The sequence below is a fragment of the Phycodurus eques genome, chromosome 19 (assembly GCF_024500275.1).
Source record: "Phycodurus eques isolate BA_2022a chromosome 19, UOR_Pequ_1.1, whole genome shotgun sequence".
Lineage (NCBI taxonomy): Eukaryota > Metazoa > Chordata > Actinopteri > Syngnathiformes > Syngnathidae > Phycodurus > Phycodurus eques.
The window spans coordinates 8,603,133-8,627,340 of NC_084543.1; the positions used below are offsets into that span (position 1 = coordinate 8,603,133).

The 24,208-nt window shown below is 41.4% G+C and overlaps 2 protein-coding genes and 1 non-coding gene across 3 annotated transcripts; 2 read left to right on the forward strand and 1 right to left on the reverse strand.

Moving 5' to 3' along the window:
* On the forward strand, positions 1–7,253 carry socs3b (suppressor of cytokine signaling 3b). Its single transcript, XM_061705796.1, has 3 exons — positions 1–228; positions 1,239–1,533; positions 3,874–7,253. The coding sequence occupies exons 2-3, from the start codon at positions 1,405–1,407 to the stop codon at positions 4,387–4,389; spliced, it is 645 nt and encodes a 214-aa protein (XP_061561780.1). The 5' UTR covers positions 1–228; positions 1,239–1,404; the 3' UTR covers positions 4,390–7,253.
* Positions 7,254–18,610: 11,357 nt separating this feature from the next.
* On the forward strand, positions 18,611–23,433 carry tha1 (threonine aldolase 1). The gene is made up of 7 exons (XM_061706376.1): positions 18,611–19,085; positions 19,998–20,081; positions 20,165–20,253; positions 20,434–20,619; positions 21,389–21,526; positions 22,219–22,411; positions 22,486–23,433. Exons 1-7 carry the CDS (start codon positions 18,644–18,646, stop codon positions 22,794–22,796), a joined length of 1,443 nt encoding a protein of 480 aa, XP_061562360.1. The 5' UTR covers positions 18,611–18,643; the 3' UTR covers positions 22,797–23,433.
* A 514-nt stretch (positions 23,434–23,947) lies between these two features.
* Positions 23,948–24,029, reverse strand: trnal-uag (transfer RNA leucine (anticodon UAG)). Its single transcript has one exon. It is a non-coding gene; the product is annotated as a tRNA-Leu (tRNA).
* Positions 24,030–24,208: the final 179 nt, after the last annotated feature.

Here is a 24,208-nt window from a genome sequence, read left to right on the forward strand (position 1 = left end):
TTCCGCTACACACACACACACACATAGGGTCCGCCTACCTCCTCTCCCGCAGACGGCCAAGCCGCCGACGAAGACGACCGTCCTCGACATACTTTTTTGGCGGAATATTCCAGCGGGGGGATTTTAATGCCTGAGCTAATCGTCCTCCATCTAGCACTACTCTCGGGTAGTTTGCCGAGTGTGTCTTTAGGCGACGAGCTGCGGCACGGGGCTGTGTTAATCTGCAAGGTAAGTTGACGGCTCGTGCGTGAAGTAGACCGCGTGAAATGTGTTCTAAATTTCAACTCTGGCGCTTAGTTACTTAGTAGTCAGAACGGGTGCTGGTTTCACTCAAATGGCGGCGCCGAACTGATACGGGGTCCCCCCCCTTTCAGGCTCCAGTGCGGACAACATGCACGGGGCCCCCCTTCTCCGTGAGTGAAACCGAAGAAAGGGGCCACTGTGGCTGGAGCGAATGGGGGCGAGAGGGGGCAGTGACCCCGTTATTTTTGAGACTCCACTGAACGATCGATGGCATTCAGGCTCCAATTGATGAATGGACTGCAAGGTGCATTTCAATGGCTCATCTAACCCATGAATACTAAGGGGTTGGATTTACCATTTGACAGCATTAAAACTACCCTAAATGTCATCCATACACCCTGAAATATGTTTTATAAAGTGACCCAAAATACACAAACAAATGTCATTCATATGTCCAGGTACTACAAAGTCTGTGCACGCTGAGGCTGTTTACGGGTCGGATTTTACCTTAGTCAATAAATGTCAAAGTGTATTTTCAGTAGTAGCCTAACCATGTTCAAGAGGGAGCTTGAAACTGAACTGTCTGTCTTACCACCACCACCACCGCATTTGCACAGCTTGCACCTGTTGGTCTTGAATGGGCCACGGGGAATCTCAAAACGGGGAGAGAGTAAAACAGCATAAGAATGATCATACTTACAAAACATACAAAATACACTTTCCTTTTCCTTAAGGATTAATCGTGCATTTATTAATGTCAGACAGGCTATTAATACATTTGGGAAAAAATCTGCAGTTAATTTTGATAAGGACAATTATTGTGTGGATATTCTTTTCCCAGGTCAAAATTGACACGGAACACACTATGTGTGCGTGTAAAATGAACGGCACGGAAGAGTTAAGCTGTGCCTCATTAATGCGTTTGTGCTATTTGGGTGTAGAGTGAGCACCATTGACTCTCACTGATTCATGAATGGCATCCGTCTACTGTGCAGGTGTGTCTTGGTGGTCTTTCCTAGCCCCTCTCTGGATGCATCCAGCTCCTCTGCCCCCGGGCCCTGGACCCGGTGTGTGACCCCGCCGCTCTCACCTCTCTCCCCCTCAGCGACCGACGCATTCCCGCCGCCTGTCCTCTGCCCCGAGGCGGGGGGCCGCGGCGCCATGGTGGCCTCCGGCCGACGCGAGCCCCTCGCCATGAGCGGCGAGACCCCATCGGAGGGCAGGGTCCCGCAGTCCGACTGCACCCCGCATCACTTCAAACCCTTCAGCTCGCACGCGCACTACCAGCAGGTCAATTGCATTTTTTTTTTTTTTTTTAACCTTCCTGTTACTTTTGTTTCTTAGGAACATCAAGAATGTCAGTTTGACCCTGGGCAGTTGTAATTATTCAAAAGTGTCAGAAATGAAGAAATCCTCCACATACAGTGGAACCTTGACTTATGAGTGACCTGATGATTATTTTTTTGTCTTGAGTTGCGAGCCAAAATTGGCATAACAAGCACTTGATGGTGGCAGCGAATTTCACAAGCAGCAGATAGTGAACAATTTAAAAAAAAAAGAGGCCAATATGTTTATTGCCACTCCCAGCTGAGTTCACTGTAAAACAAAGAGAACACATCATGTATTTAACCAAACCACATTACTTTGCCTTGAGTCCGGTAACTTAATGCTAGCAAATAGTGGGAAATGCCATAGGTGGGCTAACAAACCTAGCATTGATACCGTGGTAACCTTTTAAACAATTATGTGAACATTATTTGAAGTAGCAACACATGCAGACAGAGCATACAACGATATACACAGACATATATTCTTTATTTTATGTGAAAAAAAGATTGACTGCAGCTTAGTTGCTACCAAAGCCGTCTGTATTATACTCCCCCCTGGTGGCCAAGTTGCACACAGCAGATTGAGCAGCGCATTGTCAATGTACTCAATTAAAGCATGAACTCATGATGCACAAAGTGTTTAAACTCGACCCCATTAATGGCATTTCCATTCATTTCAGTAGGAAAAGATGACTTGAGATGCGAGTGTTCTAAGTTTTATGCATGGTAATGAAACAAATTAAAGTCATGGCACCACGGTATGTGAAATTGACCATTTTCATTGTGTAGTGGATTACACTTAAGTTTCAGTATTATATATATTTGTCAATTTTACTAAATCCAAAAGCGTCAAAAAGGGATCATGTTTAGCGAATGACCTCTCACAGATCATTGTTCAATAAGGCTAATTCAAAAGAAAATTGAAATATTTGCACATTTAAAAAAAACATGCAAATACATTCAATGAACCATTTTGATTGAATATGTTAAACTAAGGCGGCACGGTGGCCGACTGGTTAGAGCGTCAGCCTCACAGTTCTGAGGGCCCGGGTTCAATCCCCGGACCCGACTGTGTGGAGTTTGCATGTTCCCTCCGTGCCTGCGTGGGTTTTCTCCGGGCACTCCGGTTTCCTCCCACATCCCAAAAACATGCATTAATTGGAGACTCTAAATTGCCCGTAGGCATGACTGTGAGTGCGAATGGTTGTCTGTTTGTATGTGCCCTGCGATTGGCTGGCAACCAGTTCAGGGTGTACCCCGCCTCCTGCCCGACCACAGCTGGGATAGGCTCCAGCACGCCCGCGACCCTAGTGAGGAGAAGCGGCTCAGAAAATGGATGGATGGATGTTAAACTAAATAAATTTCATACTAAAACTACTTGTATTTTTTTTTTTTTTTTTTTTTTTTTTTTTTTACAGTGGGTAAATTTGACCAGAGGCATGTTTAATTATACAAAAGTTTCAGAAATGAAAAAAAATCCCCTCACACTGAAAAAGAAGAGTCCTTTGAATGTACTTTATTTGAACATGTAAATCGGTTGCACATGATTAAAATGTGTTAAAATTACATATATCTTTGGGCGAGAAGAGGGGTATAAATATATATAATATATAATATATATAATCATGTGCAACCATGTGTACATGTTCAAATTAAGTACATTCAGAGGACTTTTTTTTTTTTTTCCATTACAAAATTGATTAATTCCAATACCAACCAAGTCAATCAATGTTCTGCACATTATTGCTTAGAGAATATTGGTTCAAGGAGAATAATTTTAAAAAGATCCACGGTTAAACCTTTTTTAATGTAAAAATATGTTAATGTAAACATTTTGCTTGTATATGATGACTACACTCAAGTTTCATACAAAAAAATACTTCAAACTATTTTTTAAATTCCATTTTCTCATTTTATAATGGGCCTATTTGACCCAGTGTTTGTGTAGTGTCAGAAACAAACAAATCCCCTGAAACAGTGTTTATCTCATTACCTTCATTATCAACTATTTCAATCAATAGTTAGTACATTACCTCTCACAGGTCACACTCCAGTGAGCATCGTTTTAAAATATATTAGAAAAAAATATGCAGGTTAAAATTGTAACATGAACCATTTTCATTGTATATAATGATGACACTTTCAGACTGAGATGGTGCTTTAAACATGTTTTTAATTTCATTTTTCCAATTTTACAATCGATCATTTTGACCCATAACATAACAGTAGGGTAAAAACTATTTTTTTGTCTTCAAATAATAAAAAAAACCCTTTAAAAACAGCAACAATTCACCTGTTGCAGGTGATGCGCGCGTTGGGTAAGCTCCAGGAGAGCGGCTTCTACTGGGGCGCGGTGGGGGGCCGCGAGGCCAGCTCCCTGCTCCGCTCGGAGCCCCCCGGGACCTTCCTGATCCGGGACTCGTCGGACAACCACCACTTCTTCACGCTGTCGGTGCAGACGGCACGCGGCACCAAGAACCTCCGCGTCCACAGCGAGGTCAGCGGCTTCTTCCTGCAGCCCGACGCGCAGTGCCCCCAGGAGCCGCCGCGCTTCGACTGCGTGCTCAAACTCATCGCGCACTACATGGGGAAGGGCCCCGTCGCACGAAGCGCCGAACCCGGCTCCGTCCGCACCGTCTATCTGATCCACACCGCCGGCGAGCGGATCCCCCTGGAGCTGCGGCGGCCCCTCCTCAACTCCCTCTCATCCCTACAGCACATGTGCAGGAGGACCCTGAACAACCAGGGCCTGGGCGGGGCCGAGCAGCTGCCACACACACTCAAAGACTTCTTGGAGGAGTACGACGCCCCCATATGACTGGAGGGCTCGGACCAGTTCTCAACGGGGGACTAGACTGAAAGAAGAGGTAAACGGTCAACCTTCTCCCGATGACTGACTTAGACGCAGAGCAGAGCCTCGTAGAAGACTAACAAGAAGAAGCGTCGTGTATTCGTGTGTTCATACATGACCAAACTCGACCTTTTCTTTTTTTAATCCAAAACCGGCTGCAAAAATACACCATACTGATGGTGATGATGATGCAGATGGAGAAAGAAGAAAAGCGGGGAATGGGATTAAGAAGGGGGTGGGGGGGGTGTGGGGGGGCGTCGTCATACAAAAAGAGATGCCCCGCGCTTTGAAGAAATGACAGACGGACAGCCCAGAACCAAAATGGCTTCAAGTCTTAAGATTTTTTTGATTTTCTTTTGTAGTTCTCATCTCATAAAGCACGTATGTCCAGACTCTGATAAATGTGGAGATACAGGGGGTCCTCGGCTTTTGATGTAGTTCCGTTTCTATGGCGGTGACCTAACCCGAATTTGGAAGTCAGAATGCGCCAAATCACTAATTTAGGCGAAAGTAGTAGTACAGTCATAATTACAGTAAATATTTGCATTTACACATCGCTAGAAACCTAAAAACCAGTATGTCAGGATCAGTGTAACTTGTAAACTAAGGATTGAAAGAAAATATGCTATATCACAATTGTGTTGCAGTACCGCTGTAAAACGTGGGGGGCAGTGTTGAGATTCAAATAATTTCCATACCGTACCGAATGATTGCGATGTTTGGCCGACGATAATACCACAATACAGCGATAATCGATAGACAGGATGTCCTCAGTTAGGCAGAGTTCTGTTCCTAAAATGGCGACGCAAGTCGAGTTTTTACACTACGCTGAACGGCACGTAGCCTATCACTAATCTATGCGAGCATTGTAGTTTACAGTAAAGTACTGTGGTAACTGAACACACCTGCATGTGTCACTTGACCACATATTCTAACGCCTCGTATGGCGGGAAAGTCGTGAAGCGAGGACCTCACTGGTATGGCTTGGCCAAGTCTCCCAACTGGGTGATTCGACGCCGTAAATAATCAAATAGTGGGCATGCACGCTATTATCCAGCATCAGTTATGACAGTTATCATTTCAGTAGGGAGGCAACCTTGTAGAAAACAGTAAAAAGGTGACATTTTGCTGTAAACCTGAAAGCCAGTACTTGCGGCCCTTGTTTAACAACCGAGTTCCGTTCCTACAGCGGCGACGTAACCCAAATTTGTACACTTCAAAATGTGATCACTAACGTACAAGAAGAAAAACCTTAACTTGAGTAAATAGTTATTTGAAAAAAACAAAAAACAAAAAACACCTCTCGCCCACAAATATAACCCATTGAAAAAGAGGATTCTCGAAATCTTGTATTTTGGGGCCGTCGTAAACCGAGTGACACTTGTACGTGCTTATCATCTGACAATGTATAAATATAAATATATATAAATGTGCATACATGAGTGCTGCCCCATGAGGTCAGTGCACTCATTAAATCATCGCGCAGAGCCAAATGACTTCATCAAAGGCGAGCATTGATTAGTTGATTTAATACGGCGCAGTTGTTAAAAGGCCGTATAAAATATTCATAATGAATCCAGACGCTTGCTTTCACACGACGTATCCTTTGTACTGTAGGAAACGGGTCACTTTGTTCAGTATTACTTGCTACATTTCGAAGTTTAAATAAGTAAGCTAAAAGAGTCTTTGACGCTCTTTGACACATGACGGCCACCAAATTAAAGGTGCATTGAATCCTTACGTACTTGGGCACAAGCACATGCTAGAAAAACTGCCCTGTTTTTCAAGCACTGGTGAAAATATCTGTATTTTAGGAGCTCCCCGAACACGACCCCTATAAAGTTGCCCCCTGGGAAGTTGGCAAAAATTGGCCCCGGACACCACTTTCACTAATCAACTTGAAATTCGGCAAACAAGTCTATCGTAACAGGATGCACAAAAAGTCAAGGTCCCGCGCCCCACATTAAACAGGAAGTCGGCCATTTTGGACAGATTCCAGGGCTCGTTCTTTGACAAACTCCTACGACGGAATTCATCTGAGTGAGCCCTAATCGGAAGCAGATGCGCCACGCAAAATCGATAAGCATTTTTGCCTATGCTGTCAAATGTGGATGTGGCATGGCATCAAAATGCTGATTTGGGGCGATTCTTCATTAAAAAGATGGTTCATTAATTATTACAGCTTTCATTTCAAGTAGCCCTCAATGGCAATTTGACCGAACGACATGAAATTCGGTGGACACGTCTCAGTAACAGAAAGTCTCAAGGATCCATGATGCAAAGCGTGCAAAATGTGGTGTATTCTTTTATCTTCTTCTTTTGGTCATACCTCTATACAGCACGTCTTCCCCCCACCCCTCCAAAAAAGAGACTTACTTTTTACTTCTTTTAACACTCATATTTTCTAAAACCAACTTCTTGGAACAGCGCTGTGCTCGGGAGCGGAGGCGTGCTGCTGCTGTCAAAAACACTAAAAACAAAAAAGAAAAGTGGCACGTTTGTGCTGGTGGACCTGTCAACGTCACGTCATGTGTATGTATGTGAAATCATTTTTGTCTTTTATAAAGACTCTACTTAATCGCAGCAGCCTGGTGGCCACTTAGTGTGGCACAACACAAGCTGTAATCTCTCAACAACAGCAACAAAAGCAAGAAGAATAAATGGGGGGGTGGGGGAATGGAACGTTGCACATATTTATATTTCTAAAATATTTCAATAATTTATATTAAAGAGCACTATTTTTACAAAAGCCAACTGCCTTTGTTTGCCTGTTTTTCGCTTAGCCTGGGATTCCCTCGTTGCTGGGTTAGAATTACGGCTTTTTTTTTTTTTTCTTTCCCTTGGCTGCTGCAAAGCATTGTGGGTAAATTCCATAAAGGCAGGCCTATAGGAAAGGAAAGATGGAGGAGGGATGTAGTGGGGGGTCGGGGGGGGGGGGCTAACAAAGGGATTACCAGAAGCGCCGTTAAGACACTTGGACACAGGCCTTACTGTGCAGAACGCTCACTTTGGGCTGTACCTAACTGGAAAGGAATGCAGCCGGGCTTTTATACATCCTGCCCGAGGGGCTGAAAGAGGATGTGAGTGTGTGTGTGTGTGTGTGTGTGTGTGTGTATATATATATATATATATATATATATATATATATGTACCTATATGTGTGAATATTATGCATAGCACTAGAAAGTGTGTCGTGTAAGTGGATGTACGTATATACTGTGTGTGTGTATAGTGATATAAGAGTTTAATTTATTGCGTGACCATGTTCGTACCGCCAAATATCTTTCCCCATTGAAATGAATGGAAATGCCATGAATCCGTTCCAGCCTCCCAAAGAAACCCAGCAAAATTGTGTAGTTTTTTTTTTTATATCTTTAACGGGAACAACACCGCCACATAGATGCTAATTTTTAGCCCGTGTGCCTCTGGAGTTTCCCATTGCAGTTTAGCATTCAGGTAGCAGAAGCGATGTGGTTACTTGAAAAACACAAATGTTTTATGATTAGTTTGACAATTAGTTTAGTGATTAGATTAGTGTGTGTGTGTGTGTGTGTGTGTGTGTGAGAGAGAGAGAGAGAGGTCAAACGTGAAGGGGTCCACGCGCGGCAGATTTACGACGTTCGCCACACATAAAACGTCGGCCTCAAAGGTAAATGTGAAGTGGTTTCAAAAGTGACACACTCTCATATACAGTACTCACTCTCTCTCCATACGCACACACGCGGTTCCCATTCCCTGCATACCTCGTGTTCTGTGTGTGACTGGCTTCCAGGAAAGAGGCACTTTAATTGAGTTGAGTTTTTACGGCTTGCCTGGTCTTAGTGTGTGTGTGTGCGCGCGTGTGTGTGTGTGGGGGGGGGGTACTTGAAGTGGAGAAAAAATAAAACATTTTCAGTGACGCAAAAAAAAGCCCTCGACTGCGGAGAAATGATGTAAAAGTCATGAGGAGCATTCATGGGACGCACGCACACACTCGCATACACACTGACTCAGTGACGTTAGACATTTTGTGACAGTTTAACAAAGTTGGCAAAGAATGTTACTCAAAATGTTAGATGTACAGTAAGTTACGTTTTTTTTAAGGGTGGCCGCATTTAGAACCCAGAATTGACTTTAAAACCAAAGTGAAAAACATAAATACATAAAACTAAAGTGGGTGGGAAAAGAAATGTGTAAAACTTACAAATAAAACCTAATTTAAAGACAAATAATTAAATTATCAAAACAAGATAAACATTTAAAATAGAAGTATTAAATAATGATACGCTGCTTAACATAGTCAACAATAAAAGCAACAAAAAATAGAAACAAATGTTTAATTCAAATAAAAATTAAATAGAATTTAAAAGATAAAGGGAACATTAAATGTATGGCTAAAACTAAATAATACAATTAAAAATCCTAAGTATATCAAATTTTTAAAAACAAGTGTTGAAGAAAAGAAAAACACCAGATTAAAAAAATTAGAACAAAGTGTAAAATCCCTATTAAATTAAATGAATACAAATAGAAACATAGAATTAAAAATAAAAACAAATATACTTACAATTAAATAACATTTTACAGTAAAATAATAACATAAAATAAACTTGAAAAATATAAAAAGGAAACATAAATAAAAAATACCAACATTTTCAGAAAACATACAATTAAAAATGATAATAAAACACATTTTTACAACAAAGAATGATCAGATACAATGAAATATTTAAATTAAAACACAACAAAAGATCTTTGACGTTTCTGTGCTATAAATGCGTTGTGTCAGTGAACAAGAGGCCGAAATGCATCGAGAGGTATTAGTAGTTTCCTTTCCTATGTTCCTCCCCAAAACTTCCAAGGAGCAGCAGAGTGCTTGCAGTCTGATGCTCAAAGGAACTCAGCTGTGACTCAGGTTCCCCGTATACTGTACGTCTTGTGGAATATTTTGCCCTGCATCCTTCGTGTCCAATCTCACACGCCCAACCAGAGTCTTTCCAGCATGATTCATTTTTCGGAGGCTGACGAGGCGGGGATCCAGCTCCACACTTGTCAACAAACGCCACACAACTGCGCTCTGCATGTCGTGCATTACCTCAGTCCAGAAAGTCATGCATGTTTTGCTTTTTCTTTGGCTTTTTTTACAATCCTTTTCCATTCATTACAATTTGGTTTTTTTATGTCTATGTAAATAACAGCAGTTAAAGGAGAAATGCATTTAAATTGGTTTGAAACATTTCTCAGGTGTGTTATTAGCGTGGGTGGGCAAGTGGCGAGCCCGGCTTCCGTTAGAATGACAACCAATGAGCTGGATCTTGCCGGCGCATTCCTGCCAGCGTTCGGTCGGCTCCTCTTCCGCCTCGCTCGGCGGCGGCTGGCTGCTTGCTTCTACTAAGCGCAGTGGTTCTTTGAAACCCAGGTTAAGGTTCGGTGACACTTTTTGTTAGAATTTTAAAACATAGATGTCTATTGTCTAAAAGAAAAAGAAAAAAAACTTTATTATGTTGCAAATCTAAAAGGTTGTTTAATAAACATGCTTAAAGGAATTTAAACGAAGTGTCAAAGTTTGTATTATTAAAAAATTTGACACCAACATTTTCCCTGTGACTGTAAATAAACCACTGCCAAATGTCGGTTATTGGCCCCCTTGACTACGAATAATCGGTATCGGCCCTAAAAAAATCTATCCATCTATCTATCTCTACTCATTCCATTTGTTACATCTTTGCAAGCCTTTTCGTGGTTTGTGGCCATAAAAAGAAAGGAACACACTTTGTTATGAAAATGTTATGAGTGGCACTTGCCGAGGTGCAGCTGCAAATTCCTGAACTTTTCTCTGCAAGGCAACAATTGATTTGCACTGAATATCCATTGAGGTTTTGTTGTTTATGTGAAATTGATTTTTGGCTAGTTTTGTTCTTTGAACACATTTATTTTATGTCCAACTGATGCATAGTTAATTTTGTACACCAATATAATATAAACCTATGCTTTGACTGTTTTGCCGAACATTATTCTAACAATACCATCAAATGCTCATGCTAACCTGTGCTAACATTGCAGCTCTGCTTACCTTTTGGCTTTGACATGACAGGGTTTCAACCGTCGTGTCGAAGCGGCTCTTTCGCTCTGGAACTTGTCCAGTCTATCTGATCATGTCATTGGTGGAGAAACTCAGTGTGTTGCTAGTTATTAAGTGCGTAATGGCTCACTCACAGACGCATTTTCAGAAATACTCCAGACATCACACGACTAACTACTTGTGCACAAACATTAAAAAGTACATTTTCCCTCATATGTCCCATTTCAAATGTTCTAAAGTCACTCCAATTAATGCCTGTGTCGTAAAGGTGTAACATCCAATGGGAAAAGGCAATTTTTCCATCAACTCCCGAGCTGTTGTAAAAGAATATGCAAAACGGGGTTACTCGGAGCACTCCCCCTGCGACGAGCGCTCCGACGGCGCTCTTCCAGGAAGAGGCTTTGCTGATTGTTTCTTCCAGGAAGGCTTTTTTGTTGGCCGATCAGCGCTTATAGGAAAGACGTTCGGGCCCGGCCCATCAGCGCCAGTATTGTCACAGCCGCTTCTGATAAAGCCAGAGCGGCTTCCAGGAAAGCGGAGATTTACCCTCCAAGCATTCCATCATTCCTTCAGCGCCATCACTGCGCACAGAAAGTGAGGGGGAGGCGAGTGGGGGTATAATAAGGATGTGGATCAATAAAAACCATATGGTAAGCATGCACATATCGTTGAATGGGCGCGTCAGTGTGCGGCCGCCAAGTGTTGACTTGCAGCTCGCTGCGGTCACTGTGCGACCGCACTCGCTCGAACTGTTTATTTTGGACCTCACAATATCGGTTTATCACAATAATTTGCCCATGATCGTGGTATTATTGTATTGTGATACTGTGCAATAGTCAATACCAATAACGTAATTGAAGATGTCTGTAAATAACATTGAAATTCTAGCAACAATAATTTGGGGGAAAAAATCACTATGAAAATGTCTCTCATATATTGTTTTATATTTGTCACGTTATGATTTTAAAAATGCACATTGTTCATTTAATTTATAAAATAGCTCACAAACCTGCCTAGTATCATGGTACGATGCTGTAAACGATAACGAAGTCGATATCGGCGAAATTGAAAATGGGAAAACTCATTTACAAAATGAATGTGAATGATGATAAAAGGTAAAAACAATAATAACAAATCTTTAAATATGAAAAAAAGAAAAGAAAAGACAAATTACACTTATGTAAAAATTTTTTGAAAATTACTTTTTTATAATATTAAAAATCGAAACCACAAGCTAGTTACACACAGCTAACCACCCTGCATTGTATGATATACAGTGTGATGCTCAATACAGATGTCTATCGTAGTAATTGAAAATGGATTAAGGGATTAAAGAAAAATCTGTGAGCAATGATAACATTTAACAGCAATGACAAATCACTAAATATTAAAACCAAAAATAAAAGAAAAAAACATCTAAAAATATATTTTACAAAAATTATATTAAAAATTCATTCTGCTAAAAAAGCTAACTGCATTATGATACAGTGTAATAACCGATACTAATTCCGATATCAGCGAGATTAAAAATGGTAAAACGTATTGAAACATGTTTATAAATGATATTTAACAATTTTTTAAAAATAAAATCACTAAAGATGCAAGTGAAAAAAATTTGAAAAAATACTTGTATGAAACAATATTTTAAAATATAAAAGCACAGATAATTTGGGCTATGATAAATTGCGAACGAAACTACATAGTATTACGATACAGTGCGATAATTGATACGAATGTTGTCCATCTAAAGTATTGAAAAGGAAAAAAACCTCATCCATAAATGCCATTCAGAATGTCTGTAAATGACGATTCAATGTATTATTTCCACTTGACTACAACGACAAAATGAGAAATTGTTATCTAGGTTTGCACCAAAATGTGAGTGGGAATGCTTGTTTGTCTTTATGTTCAACCAGTCCAGGGTGAAACCTGCCTCTCATCCAAAGTCATCTGTGATATGCTCCAGCTCACCCTTGACCCTAATCAGTGGTGCCTTGACTTTAGTTTGAAATTGAATTTGTTCCCTGACCCCGCTCGTAACTCCAAACGCTCACATTGCAAATCACCTTTCACCCATTGAAATAAAGGGAAATGCCGTTAAGCCGTTCCAGTGTCCTAAAAAAACAAAAAAACAAAACACCAATATATTTTTTAAACATGTTTCTGAAAAGAACAATAGCACTCTACAATAGTGTACTTAATACAAATAAGTCATACCAATTTAAATAATACAATGTAAAGAATTAAACATTTTGCGCGTCATGATAATTGAATGGAAATTGTGCTGCTCATGCTGGTGTGTGTCTTGGCCACCAGGGGGCAATATAATACATACGTACATACATACTACACGTAGAATTAATGATAAAACACAAAATACTGTCTGCTACTATAACAGTATTAATTTTTCGCTCAGGATAAATACCTGTCTGTGTTGCTGCCGCTTGTGTGCGAATATGTTGTTTAAAGGTTTAGAACTACCGCCATATCAATGCTAGTTTTGTTAGCCTGTCTATAGCGCTTTGCATTGTGTGTTAGCATTAAGCTAGCAGGCTTTCATAAGACAATGAATGTGCTTTGGTTAAACACAACATGTCATTCTCAGTTTTATGTGTAGTTTTAAAGTGAAATTCATCTGGGAGTGGCAATAAACAGCTTGGCTTCGAGGCAAACTTGTTCGCTGCCGCCATAGCTAGGGTTCGTACTCAAAATTTTGCTTGTAACTCAAGACAAAAAAATCAGTAAAAACTTGTAAATTGGGTCGCTCATAAGTCGTGCTACTACTGTTCTTCTAAGTTTTTTCGTGCTGGGCAGAGGTAATAATTGTTAGACCAACAATCGAAAGGAGCGGTCCGCCGCACGTCTCGCCGCACGACCCGGAATGTTATGTGTCAATTTGTGTGGTTTGGGATTTGCGAAACCGTGCTTTTTCCCGACATCTTCGCCACCTCGGTCCAATTTAGCGTGTGTGAACTTTGGCCCTGACGGGGGGATTTCACTGGATGAAAACTGGCCGGGATGCTGGGAACGCCGGGAACACTCCACTGAAAACAAACAGCGCTTCACAGTCAGAATACTTCTATTTACCCCCCACCCACCTCCCGCCTTTCTTCTGCATTAACGTGAGGGGGCCACGCTTCGTTTTCCCGTTAGAAGAAAACAGGGGGTCATCTGTGTGTGCGTGTGTGTGTGCGCGCGCGGCATATGAAGAGCCAATCACAGCGAGGTACAGACACTGAGCCCCCAAGTACTGCTGGTTTATAGGGTTCAGCTTCAGAGAAGTCACGTGACTTCCCAGAGAAAAAGCGAGGGAGGGAGATGACGGAGGGGTAAGACTGATGAAGAAGAGGAATGAAAAGATGACAGAAAGGGTGAAGTGAAGGTCTGGTGAATGAATGACTGTACGAAGCGTGGCAGCCCATTTAAGGTGTCAGATGTCAGAGCGAGGGAGGACATTTTGAATGAGCGGCGGGAATCCGGGAGGTCGGGTTAACCTTGGTTCCGGTCGAGGCCCGGGGACATTTCCTGGAAATGGCGCGCCGCTCGCGTGGAGATGATTCACGGATTTGCCACGAAACGCTTCTTGAATTGACGGAGAAGTAGTTGCGGGGGAAACGCTGCAAGGATTCTGAGGAAACACTTTCCTCCCTTTGTCCCGCCGCAAATGAGTGGCCATTCATCACCACTGGATTGGGATAAACTACAATGCAGTGTTACCTAACCTCTTCGGAGGCAAGGCGGATGTTTTACATCGGAAAAATCTCACAGCACCAAGCAAACATATCACAAAAAGTATACTGGAATACTGATTTTCTCTCAACTTACTCATAAATATACTTATTCAGAATGAAATCTGGGCCTGTTTAGTTGAACACAAAGCTACTCTTCTGTTGTATGAATGGCAACAGGTGGATACACAGATTGAATGTATCTCCGTACATCGAGTGGAAGAGCATTTCGTCGTTACTCCTGTCACTATACGTTGCTGGCGTAGATACTGTAGATGAACAGTATGGAATATGAAATATGTGTCTTGGCTCATTAAAGGTTGTAAAACACACATGTACTGTAGACTGACCAATAGGGAATAAGTGATTTATCCAACTAATCACCATTACTCAGTCTAATGATTGACATGTAGCCTGACCAATGAAGAGTAAGTGAAGTAACCAAACAATCACAGGCACCGCATGTAATGGCTGACCATGACATGTAGCCCGACCAATAAAGAGAAAGCAACACAACCACCCGATCACCGTTGTGGCATGTAATGAATGACGTGGTCGCAAACCGCAGACTTTCTGTCATCTCAATACTTTTGTCAACACTTTATTGGACGGGTGACACACTCCGAGGGTGGGACGCGCTGATTTATGCCACTTTGGGAACTACCTTGTAAAAAAGTGTCTGTGGTGTTTATGAAGAGTGATCATGGTTGTGTGAGAGTGCGCCAGTGTCTGTGTTTGAGTGTTTGTGAATGTGTGTGGTTGTAAATGTATGTGTGAGTGAGTGAGTGAGTGAGTGTGTCTGGGGGGGGATGAAAATGTGTGTTCGTGATTTTGAATGTGTGTGTGCGTGTGTGTGTGTGTGTGTGTGTTTGTGAGAGACATGAATGAGGAGGGCTGGGTAGTTGGGGGCTTAATGGGAACCAGATGTTAGCATGTCTCAAGCACTGATGTCAACACCTTTTAAGCAAAGAGCATCTTTGCTTCAGTTTGTGTGTTTGTGTGTGTGTGTGTGTGTGTGTGTGTGAAGACTTCCAATAAACACCTGCTTTTGTGGAACAAGTGATGGTGAAAGAGAAGCAATGAAGGGACGGGTGGTGGGTGGGGAGGGGGGCTCTATTTCGGGCCCCCGGCAGGCTTTATGCTTATTGGAAAGGCGTTGCCATCTCCTCACTGCTGCTTCCCAGAATGGAGTCAATATTTCTCCTGCTTAATTTCTGCCTTATTCAATATTTTCTCTGTGTGCCATGGAAGACGCTGGCCACAAAGACGCGTGTGTGTGAGAGTCACGCAGCTGGATGGCCATTACATTACAAGCAGGCATGCTTACTGGCACTGCACACACACGCACGCACGCACGCGCGCGCACACACACGCGTGCGCACGCACACACACACACACACACACACAGTCTTATCAAGTGATTATAATCACACAAGAGTGGGAAGTGTGTGTGTGTGTTTGACTGGAATTTGATCCAGCAGATTCATGGATCCACGCCAGCTGACATTTTGACACATGCAGCATACAAGAGTGTGAGTGTGTGTGTTGGTGGCAGCCGGTCAATAGAGGGCGTTAGGGCGTTGCCCCACCACTGATGGTGGTCAACATGCTTTATTACTTTCTTTGAAGACAAATAAATATTTATAATAGATTAACAATATTTTGAAATATGTCAAGACAGTGGTGCCTTGAGATACGAGTGACCCGACTTAGGAGTTTTTCGAGATACAAACTGTCATTCGGCCGATGTTTTGCTTTGACTTGCGAGCGCAAACTTGAGATACGAGCGCTATATGGTGGCAGTGAGCTCAACTCACTTCCCAAAAGGCCGCACTTTGGAAATAGTAAGCAATTCTTCAAAACCTCTGCAAGCTGTTTAATGCCACTCCCAGTTGAGGTTTACTGTCAAAATGCTAACACTGACACTTGATAGGTAATGCATATATATAACCCTTTAAGAAACTGATATTTGAACACAAGTCATGTAGCTACACGTTTTGACAATAAACAACAGTAACAGTACAATAGCAGTACACAGGGCCATACAATATATTCTATATCCTCTGCGAGGAGCTGCGAAATCTCGTGTACTGATGGCCATGTACACTCCTGCCTGTCTGTCTTATACTCCTTCCAGGTGGCCAAGTTGGGCAGCAGCACAAGGGTTAGGGTTAGGTGATTCAATTGATGCAAAGTGTGACAAAAATAACCTTCATTCTTTTTTATTCTATCGTATTATGTCATTACTGTATGCTTTATTTTACAAAGTACAATATTACAATGCTATTCTTCTCATAAAAAAAAAACCAAAAAAACGTAAGATTTTTGTGTATTTTTCTGTGTTTGGGGTGGGGGTCGGGGCTGGAATGGATGAATGGCATGTCTATTCATTTCAAAGGGTAAAGCTAATTTAAAATAGGAGTGTTTTGAGTTACGAGCGCGGTCACAGAACGAATTAAACTCATATCTAAAGTCACCACTTTGTATCTTTTTTTTAGATGAGCAGGATAAATAGTATATACATACTGATGACTCAAATAGTTTCATTCATCTCTGCTGTCTGTTTTCGTGACGCACATCCGCTTTGGGGCGCAAAAACCTTTACCCATTGACTGTCGTTAAAAGTTTGACATGTGCAGTAGCTCCTCTTCAATGCAATAGATAGGACCAAATGGGGCGCAACATTTGAGCGTCCAAACTGGCGACCTCGCATCCGACCGCGCCAGCTCGGTCTCCATAGATGTCTACGGATGTCTGCGTTCTTTATGTCTACGCTACGCAGCACTTTCGCGTTCCGTGTTGACATGTCAACTAACCGGGCCGAGTCAAGCGTGGCTAAGTTGACTCGCGTCTGCTGGAATTGCTGTTTATTTCAAGTTTGACATCTCAATTTGAAAGGTTTTGCTAACATTTGGTTGCTGACTTGTTATCATGCTGACTTTGTGTGGCGCTCACTCACTGCGAGTGTTGTGTGTGTTGTTGGTCATTCTCCCATGTCTGCTACTCTTGTGTAATGCAATTTGTCTACATTTTAACTCTGACAAAAATGTTAGTAATGTTTTTATCAAGTGATGTCTTTCTCTGTGTGACTGTTTAGGCCCTGAAACAGAACAGATATAACAAATGTCAGCGAGTATTTCATTGTATTTTTTTTCTGATGATGTTTTACTTTTACTGCCTACATTTGAAACAGATAACTGTACTTTCTGTGGTTCAAATGTGGTGCCCAGAACAGGTCTGTCACTCAGCCCTGAGGAATCTGGGTGGTGTTCGGTTAGGGTAGGGTGGACTCGGGGGGTCCATTTAACTTTGGCAACATGACATCATGAACACAGGTGTATTTACGTACACAGCGTTTGTTAATAGGACAAAATAAAGCAGAATGAGTGCTTTGTTTTTTTTCTTCTATTAATGTCAACATTTGGCATCCAGAAGATGAATCGAATCGAATCGAATTCTAATCTAATCTAATCATATCTAATCATATCTAATCTAATCTAATCTAATCTAATCTAATCTAATCTAATCTAATCTAATCTAATAATTCATGCAGTAATGCATTAAAATATATTTATAACATTATATTTTATATGCATATATTATTTCCGCGGTGTTGACTGGTTAGCACATCTGCCTCACAGTTCTGGGGACCGGGGTTCAAATCCCGGCCCCGCCTGTGTGGAGTTTGCATGTTCTCCCCGTGCCTGCGTGGGTTTTCTCCGGGTACTCCGGATTTCCTCCCACGTCCCAAAAACATGCGTGGTAGGTTGATTGAGGACTCTAAAGTGGTGTGGATATGAATGCGAATGGTTGTTTGTTTCTATGTGCCCTACGATTGGCTGGCGACCAGTTCAGGGTGTACCCCGCCTCCTCCCCGGCGATAGCTGGGATAGGCTGCGGCAGCCTGCGACCCTAGTGAGGAGAACCGGAAAAGAAAATGGATTGATGGATGGATGGATACATTATTTATTTTAATCTTCAATGTCATAGGAATGGATTATTGTACAATAAATAAAATTTTATTTACAACACAAAATTTCATATGTATTTTAATCTTCAAGATTAATACATCCATCCATCCATTTTCCACAAATCCTTGGATTCCTATAATATAATACATTATAAAATATACAGTATTACTTGTTTATTATTATTATTATTATTATTACTTAAATGTAAATAATGCACTCCATTTTACACTGTATTATACATAAAAATATTTAAATAATACTTTGTATACATGGTAATAGCCAAATAATATATTCAAATGTTAACAATACTATATTTAGTATACAAATATATTATTTTCAAAAAGATCACAGGCTCATATGAATAATATCTAATATTCTGTGTAATATAAAACAATATGGCTAAGATATAAATAATATATTAAAATGGTGACGCTATGTAGTAAAAGCATATAAATGTTAATATGTATATTTGCTTTGTATTTATAATATGTATGTGGCGCCACTTAGTGGATGATATTGAGCTGTGCAATGTTGACCAACTATTCTTATTGGGTCATCCATTAACCGTCCTGCTCGCAGGCAAGTCAATGATTATCGATATAATCGATCCAAAGTGCAATCACAAACTGAACAGAATCGACGTCAACGCAACAACGATGTCCCTGAAAACGTTTTGCTCCAAGTTTCTTTTTGGGGGTCTGGTCTTCGCTCGACGAGATGTCGGGAGGCGAAGTTACTACAACAGCGGGAGCTCCGGACGTTCCGAGCCCGGCCGGGCGTCTCATGTCCGGGTGGTGGACCTCCGCAGTGACACGGTGACCAAACCCGGAGCGGCGATGCGCCGGGCCATGGCCGAGGCTGAGGTCGGGGACGATGTGATGGGCGAAGACCCCACAGTGAACGGTAGCCTCCTAGAACGAGTTAGTTAGCCTGTTAACTTGTTAGCAACCAGCAGTCACGGGACAGTGTATTAGTGCACGAATCTCTCTTGTATTCTGCAATCAATCATTATTTGAGCAAAATAGGAGCCTGGATTCATTTTATTAACTGTTTATTGAGTTTTTATTCAATTAAATCAGGTTTCTTGATAAAATAAAATTAAAGCAGATGATAACCCTGAATTCATTTAGTTATGTATTTGTTTTTTATTTTATTAAATTTGTATACATATTTTTTATCAAATAGATAATAGCAAAGTAATGTCATATTTTTAATTCAATACATAATTCATAAAAAAATATGTAATTGAAAAATACAAAAACTGCACTGCAGGAAACTGATTTAATTTATTTTTACTTTTCTTTAATAAAATCATTATGGATGTATTGAATTTGTACAGCAAGTTTAAAAAAAGTAACAAAAATGAAAAACAACTTATGAGCCTAAATCAATAATTTAATTGTTTTAAATTAAATACAGTTGCTTTAGATTTATTTAATTTATAAAGAAATTTGAAGAAGTAAAAAAAAAAAAGAAACAAGTCTGTATTAATCTTTTAATAAAAACAATCATTATTAAAATTTTAGATTTTAAAATTTAATTTAAAAAAGCTCAATATAAGCCTGAATATTTGGGGGGGATTTTATTTAATAATATTATTTTCCATTTGTTGAATTTTGAAATTAACATAATTATTATTATTTTATTTTTGTTAAACCCCAAAAAACAAGGTCAAGTGTGTTTTCTTTTGCACTGTTCCCTCCCTAAGACTTTGATCTTGTGGTTATTTTTCTGGCGCCTAAATGTATTTGTCATACAATGTGTACCTTAATATTGCCATTGTTAAAAAGGGTATTTGGCACGTCTCTGTTGCAGAGTTGCAGAAGATTGCAGCCGACATGTTTGGGATGGAGGCGGCGCTGTTTGTCCCTTCGGGAACGATGAGTAACCTCATTGCGGGTAACTTGAGACGCTTTTATCGGAAATATTTTTGGTTTTTTTTCAGTAAGGTGGAAATGTCCATTTTGCATTGATCACAACAGTGATGGTCCACTGCAGGGAGCGTGGCGATGAGATGATTGTGGGCGACCTATCCCATTTGCACATCTACGAGCAGGGAGGCAGCGCGCAGGTGAAATACAAACTCCAAACTTCTGTATACAGTATGCATCCAGAAAGTTGTTGTTGTTGTGTTACAGCCTCATAACAAAATGGATTAAATGACAGTAGTTTTGGGACGCACTTTATACTATTTTTTGGGTATTTTTTAAATACATTGATGTTTCATTGTTTAATGTGGATGTCGACGCAGCTGGCGGGCGTGCACGCCACCACGGCCAATACCCTCGCCAATGGCACCTTGGACCTGGACCAGCTGGAGTCCAAGATCCGCCACGACTACCCGGACCCTCACTATCCCCGCTCGCGCCTCATCTGCGTGGAGAACACGCACAACATACAGGGAGGACGCGTCATGCCACTGCCCTTCCTGCAGGAGGTGTGTGAGCGCATATAATGGCCAGGGTGGACGTTTATTTACTCAACTGCAGACGGGGGAGGCGTCTATTGGTGGGAGGCCTTTACTTACATGCAATTTGGGAATAATATTAATCCAGTTGCTGGTAAATTAGAATGTATGACAACTGAAACTTGAGTTCAGAGGGGAAAAAATAGGACTATTATGTGGAAATGCGGTTGTAGATACTGCTGTTTTGGTTAGCAACAGTATTCAAATGGTTGTTCATATGTGAACAATAGTATTTATGAACAAAAACTGCATGAACAGAGGAAGAATGCCCAGGATTGATAAATTACCTTATTAGTGCATCATATAGACTGTTTATGTGCCTTGGTAGGTGCTGCTGTTTTGGTTAACAGTAGTGTACCAATGGACTGTCCGTGTGCAAACAATCGCGTCTTCAATCTAAATGATGAGAAAACCGAGGTAAACTGGTCAGAATTAATTAATTGCCTTGCTACTTAATCTGAGAGATGGCATGCCTCAGTAGGTGATGCTGTTTTGGTTAGCAGCAGTGTCCAAATGGGATCAAGAGTTAAGTCTTTGACGTGTCTGAAAAAAAAAACCGAGAGAAATGAGAAAGATTGGATGGTACTAATATGTTGCATAGCTCCCTGGAACATAAACACACAACATCGTGGAGGGACCACATTTTTTCTGCTGTTTTTGTTAGCAGTTATGTTTTGGATGTCCGCGTGTGACAGGACAGTTATGACATCCTCTTCCTTCTGCGTTCTCCTGACCAAAGGTGCGAGCTCTCGCCGACAAACACGGCCTGTCGGTGCACATGGACGGCGCGCGCCTGATGAACGCGGCAGTAGCCCTGGGCGTGTCGGCGGCGGACATACTGCAGCACACGCACACCGTCAGTGTGTGTCTCTCCAAGGTGGGTTGATACAATACACACCAGTCCCCCCACCCCAAAAGGGTTGTAATGTGTTTTTCAATTAGAACAATAACACTACAATATTGTAATGTGTAAAAACATATTGTAATGACATAATTAAATTAAATGTGAAGAAATTAAACAGTTTTGCCCCATTTTTTTGCTTCCATTCAATGGAAATTGTGCTGCTCCTTCTGGTATGTGCGCCTTGGCCACCTGGGGCAGTATAATACAGACATGGATATACTGTACATTTAGCCGGTTTCAGCTCCTCAGTAAGCTGCTGTAATATGAGTTGTTCTTCGCAGGGGATAAAGAATATTTGCTGATTGTTACATCATCTGTCTACATGTGTTGCTCCACCGTTTGTGTTCAAATATCCGTTGTTCAAACGGTATAACACCGCGACGCTGATGCTATTCGTTAGCCCGTCTGAAGCGTTTCCCATCGTGTGTTAGCATTAAGCGAGTGGACTTTAAGACAAAGTTGTGCATGTTTGAACTATACAACGTGTAATTTTTTTTGGTTTTATGTGAAGTTTGACAGTATACCTCAACTGGAATTGGCATTAAACGGCATGAAGCCTCTTTTTCACTCCCTGCAAAACTGCTGCTCTTAGTTGAGCTGAGTTCACTGCTATGTTCGTAGCAAGGCCAAGAGGTTCCTTGAACCTTTTCGTGTGTATTCAATAGGGACTGGGTGCCCCGGTGGGAACCGTGCTGGCTGGGCCCAGAGATTTCATATCGCGTGCGGTGAGGTGCCGTAAAGCTCTGGGCGGTGGGATGCGGCAGGCCGGCATACTAGCGGCGGCGGGAAAAGTATCTTTGCTGCAGATGGTCAAGCGACTACAAGAAGATCACGACAACGCGAGAACCTTCGCTCAAGGTTTCTTTTTGTCACCGCGCACAATCTTCCATCCATGGCCGTCATAACAGCTTGTTTGTTTTCCATCTTAACAGCCTTGCAAAAATGCGAGCCGCTTCTATTCGCCGTCGACATGGCGGCCGTGGAGACGAACATCCTGCGCTTCCAAATTCGAGAACCCGCCCTGAGTCCCGCGGAGTTCTGCGACCGCATGGCCCGGGTGGAGGATGGAGAGGAGGAAGCGCTGGGCCAGGGGGTACAAGTCCTCATGTACTGTCATTTTGGCAATTCTGTGAGAGCCGTGTGGCATTTGGGGATATCGGCCGAAGATACACAGCTGGCCATCCGAAAATTGGAGTTTGTCGCCCGTCAATCCTTTGTGAATAAACAACAAAGGGGCTTGTAAAATGTTTGCAAAGGGTCTAATCTTGAACATCTCTTTGAAAAACAAGCACACCTGGAGAAACGTTTGAACACTTGTTTTGTAAACTTAATTCCTACCACTACACAAAATTATTCAGGGGCAGGGAAAGTGGATCATACGTAAGACCTGCTCCGTTTTTTAATCCAGTTCACCAACAATTTACATTATCAAGGGTTCTGTAATATTTGGGTAATAAAATTTTCTTTATCAATTTTATTTTATTAGCATATCGCATGCGACATGGTGGCCGACTGGTAAGAGCGTCAGCCTCACAGTTCTGAGGACCCGGGTTCAATCCCCGGCCCCGCCTGCGTGGAGTTTGCATGTTCTCCTGTGACTGTGTGGGTTTTCTCCGGGCTCTCCGGTTTCCTCCCACATCCCTGAAACATGCATGAATTGGGGACTCTAAATTGCCCGTAGGCATGACTGCGAATGGTTGTTTGTTCCTATGTGCCCTGCGATTGGCTGGCAACCAGTTCAGGGTGTACCCTGGGTCCTGCCTGATGACAGCTGAGATAGGCCCCAACACGCCCGCGACCCGAGTGTGGAGAAGCGGCTCAGAAAATGGATGGATGTATCGCATTCCATACTTTTCTGATTCGTTTTGTGAAACACTTTTTTTTTTTTTTTTTTTTTACAAAATGTTTTTAAAATTTTTATAGTTAACAAAGAATTTATTAACAATTCTTAATGAGATAAATGAATAACAGTAAAATGTATAAATACAATTTGTATATATTCTTATTTGATTATATAATCGTTTAATAAATGATAGCAGATACAATCAAAAACGAGCATTCGTTATTGTATTGCAGTGCTGTACTGTATTAAAATAAAACATTTTATTTGCCAAGTTAGCTTTGCCGTTGTAAAAAAAATTAGTCAAAATGTATTCATGTGTATCCATTTATTTAATTCAGTCATTTGTTAATTGATATGTTGTAAGTAATCAAATAAAAAATTTTAGTAAAATTAACGTTTAAATGTTTCATTTGATTGATAAATTATAAACAATTGACTATTAAGCAATGTTGAAGCGCTGTTATATGGGAATGTTAGCAGCGACCCACCGTACGTTTGGTTTCCCCCACAATAAAATTGAAATTGGATTATTAAAAAAGTAAAAACCGTCCTGGCAGCGGTGGGATTCGAACCCACGCCATCGAAATGACTGGAGCCTAAATCCAGCGCCTTAGACCACTCGGCCACGCTACCGTTAGATACGTTCGCGAGATTTTGTATATACAAACACAGCACCAAATAGCGTAAATCCTAGCCGTGACTTCGTTTTTTGTTTTGTTTTGTGTGTGTGTGTCGAATAAACAGATTCTAAATTTGATGTAGCAACAGCGCGAATGAAGTCTGAAAAATGACGGACAATGTCGAGGGAGGAC

Excerpts from the sequence above, each read along its gene's own strand:
- socs3b (XM_061705796.1), top strand. The coding sequence starts at position 1,405 with ATGGTGGCCTCCGGCCGACGCGAGCCCCTCGCCATGAGCGGCGAGACC. Across the intron at positions 1,534-3,873 it reads CGCACGCGCACTACCAGCAG|GTGATGCGCGCGTTGGGTAA; the intron begins GTCAATTGCATT and ends CACCTGTTGCAG.
- tha1 (XM_061706376.1), top strand. The coding sequence starts at position 18,644 with ATGTATATTTGCTTTGTATTTATAATATGTATGTGGCGCCACTTAGTG. Across the intron at positions 20,082-20,164 it reads GATGAGTAACCTCATTGCGG|TGATGGTCCACTGCAGGGAG; the intron begins GTAACTTGAGAC and ends TGATCACAACAG. Across the intron at positions 20,254-20,433 it reads AGCAGGGAGGCAGCGCGCAG|CTGGCGGGCGTGCACGCCAC; the intron begins GTGAAATACAAA and ends ATGTCGACGCAG.